At 47.8% G+C, this 3159-nt stretch overlaps 1 protein-coding gene across 1 annotated transcript in view; it reads right to left on the reverse strand.

The window, feature by feature from the left end:
* PRPSAP1 (phosphoribosyl pyrophosphate synthetase-associated protein 1) overlaps window positions 1-3159 on the reverse strand; it is a 72831-nt gene that overhangs the window by 60667 nt on the left and 9005 nt on the right. The window contains exon 3 of the mRNA XM_011983634.1: window positions 31-97. Coding sequence (XP_011839024.1) covers window positions 31-97 — 67 coding nt within the window. The remainder of the gene's footprint in view (window positions 1-30; window positions 98-3159) is intronic.

Here is a 3159-nt window from a genome sequence, read left to right on the forward strand (position 1 = left end):
GAAAAGAGATAAAGTAGTCAGTCCTCTTACCTGGGTATTGTCTGTATAATGAAAATATCTTGGCCACGAACAGATTCTTTTATTTCAACTCTTGTTTCTGAAAAATAAAAATGTTCTAAAGTTTTAAGAAAAGTTCCTATGTGTAAAAAGGAGAAAAAAGAAAAAAAAAGCACTTCATGCCGGGCACAGTGGCACATGCCTGTAATCCTAGCACTTTGGGAGGGCCAAGGAAAGGAGATCACTTGAGCACCAGAGTTCAAGAACAGCCTAAGCAACATGACAAAATCCTGTCTCTACAAAAAATACAAGAATTAGCTGGGCATGGTGGCTTACGCCTGTAATCCCAGCACTTTGGGAGGCCAAGGTGGGCGGATCACTTGAGGTCAGGAGTTCGAAACCAGCCTGGTCAACATGGTGAAACCCCGTCTCTACTAAAAATACAAAAATTAGCCGGGCATGGTGGCAGGCGCCTGGAATCCCAGCTACTCAAGAGGCTGAGCGGAAGAACTGCTTGAATCTAGGAGGCGGAGGCTGCAGTGAGCCAAGATCGTGCCATTGCACTCCAACCTGGACAACAGAGCAAGACTCTGTCTCAAAAATAAAAAAATAAATACATAAATAAAAAATTTTAAAAATACAAGAATTAGCAAGGGCCAGGCGCAGTGGTTCATGCCTGTAATCCCAGCACTTTGGGAGGCCGAGGTGGGTGGATCACAAGGTCAAGAGTTCTTCAAGACCAGCCTGGCCAATATGGTGAAAAACCATCTCTACTAAAAATACAAAAATTAGCCAGGCGTGGTGGCACGTGACTGTAGTCCCAGCTACTCAGGAGGCTGAGGCAGGAGAATCACTTGAACCCAGGAGGCGGAGGTTGCAGTGAGCCGTAATCGTGCCACTGCACTCCAGTCTGGGTGACAGAGCAAGATTCTATCTCAAAAAAAAAATAATTAGCCGGCATGGTGGCAGGTGCCTGTAGTCCCAGTGGGAGGATCACCTGAGCCAGAGAAGGTCGTGGCTGCAGCATGAGCTGAAACTGTGCCACTGCACTCCAGCCTGGGCAACAGAGACCTTGTCTGGAAAAAAAAAAAAAGAAAGCAAGCAGAAAAGCAAAGCACTCATGATGCAACAGTTAGATAACATTTGGAGGGAGTAAAGATTAATCTAAACCAACATTTCATCTGGTGCAAAACAATAAATCTCGGAGCAGTATAAAGAAGAGGAAGCAAGAAGGACCCCCAGACTGACCGAAGTCCGTGCACTGCCACTGCATTCCGCTCCCAGTGCCTGCATCTGGCCGCCTTTGCTGCCACCATGCCCAAGAGAAAGGCTGAAGGGGATGCTAAGGAAGGTGAGGCCAAGGTGAAGGACGAACCACAGAGAAGATCCGTGAGGCTGTCTGCTAAACCTGCTCCTCCAAAGACAGAGCCCAGGCCTAAAGAGGCCGCTGCAAAGAAGGGAGAGAAGGTACCCAAAGGGAAAAAGGGAAAAGCTGACGCTGGCAAGGAGGGGAATGACTCTACACAAAGTGGAGATGCCTGAACAGACCAGGCACCTGCTGGAGATGCCGAGGGAAGTGAGTGCATTTTTGACAACTGTGTACGTCTGGTGACTGTACAGTTTGAAATACTATTTTTTATCAAGTTTTATAAAAATGCAGAATTTTTTTTTTCTAAGCTATGTTGTTAGCACACAGAACACTTCATTGTTGTTTTGGGGGAAGGGGCACACGTCATGAATAGAATGTCTCTGAAGCTGGATTGATGTGGGGAAAGCACCTTTCCCTTCCAGTTTTTCTGTTTTTGTTGTTGTTTTGGTTTTTTTGAGACAGAGTTTTGCTTTTGTTGCCCAGGCTGGAGTGCAATGGCGCGATCTCGGCTCACTGCAGCCTCTGCCTCCCAGCTTCAAGCGATTCTCCTGCCTCGGCCTCCCTAGTAACTGGGATTACAGGCATGTGCCACCATGCCCGGCTAATTTTCTATTTTTAGTAGAGATGGGGTTTCTCCATGTTGGTCAGGCTGGTCTCGAACTCCTGACCTCAGGTGATACACCCGCCTCGGCCTCCCAAAGTGCTGGGATTACAGGCGTAAGCCACCGCGCCTGGCCCCTTCTAGTTTTGAGACTTCCTCTCGGCTCCCAGGAAGAGGGGTCCCCTGAGTTTGACACACATGGCCACCTCAGCACACAAAAGCCTCGTTGTCTGAAAAGACAAATTCGTGTCTATGTCCTCTTCTCCGTTTCCACCGTTCAGCATAGACTTATATCCCTTAAAGCCAGACACTGCTGAGACCTGACCCCCCATAATTGATTTCCAGTGTGTCAGGCAATCTGCACCTTCCAGTGATGCCACTGACATGGCGCCCCTCAAAAGAGCAGTGGTTCCGCTTCTACACTGTGGATCTTCAGATAAATTCTGCCATTTTCATTTCACTTCCTGAAAGCCAGGGTCAGCTCGTGAAAAGTTGTTAAACATGCTAAATGTTCACTGAGTTTTACAGTGACTTTCTGATTTTTGGTAGTTCATTGAAAAGGGGAGTTTGAAAGTTACTGGGCCAGGCACAGTGGCTCATGCCTGTAATCCCAGCACTTGGGGAGACTGAGGTGGGCGGATCACCTGTGGTCAGGAGTTCAAGACCAACCTGACCAACATGGCAAAACCCTGTCTCTACTAAAAATACAAAAATTAGCCAGGCGTGGCTGCACACGCCTGTAATCCCAGCTGTTCGAGAGACTAAGGCAGGAGAACTGCTCAAACCTGAGAAGTGGAGACTGCAGTAAGCTGAGATCACGCCACTGCACTCCAGCCCGGGGGACACAGCAAGACTCTATCTCAAAAAGAAAAAAAAAAAGAAAGTTATTATATGCTGTTAATGATTGTCTACCCATGTCCTGCCTGAAATACCATGATTGTATATTGAAAGTATCTTTAAAGGCCGGGCAGTCTGGCTCATGCCTATAATCCCAGCACTTTGGGAGGCCAAGGAGGGCGGATCACGAGGTCAGGAGAGCAAGACCATCCTGGCTGACACGGTGAAACACCGTCTCTACTAAAAATACAAATAAAAACAAAATTAGCTGGGCATGGTGGCGGGTGCCTGTAGTCCCAGCTACTCGGGAGGCTGAGGCAGAAGAATGGCATGAACCCAGGAGGCAGAGCTTGCA

The sequence above is a fragment of the Mandrillus leucophaeus genome, unplaced genomic scaffold, assembly GCF_000951045.1.
Source record: "Mandrillus leucophaeus isolate KB7577 unplaced genomic scaffold, Mleu.le_1.0 Scaffold1, whole genome shotgun sequence".
In the NCBI taxonomy this organism is placed as follows: domain Eukaryota; kingdom Metazoa; phylum Chordata; class Mammalia; order Primates; family Cercopithecidae; genus Mandrillus; species Mandrillus leucophaeus.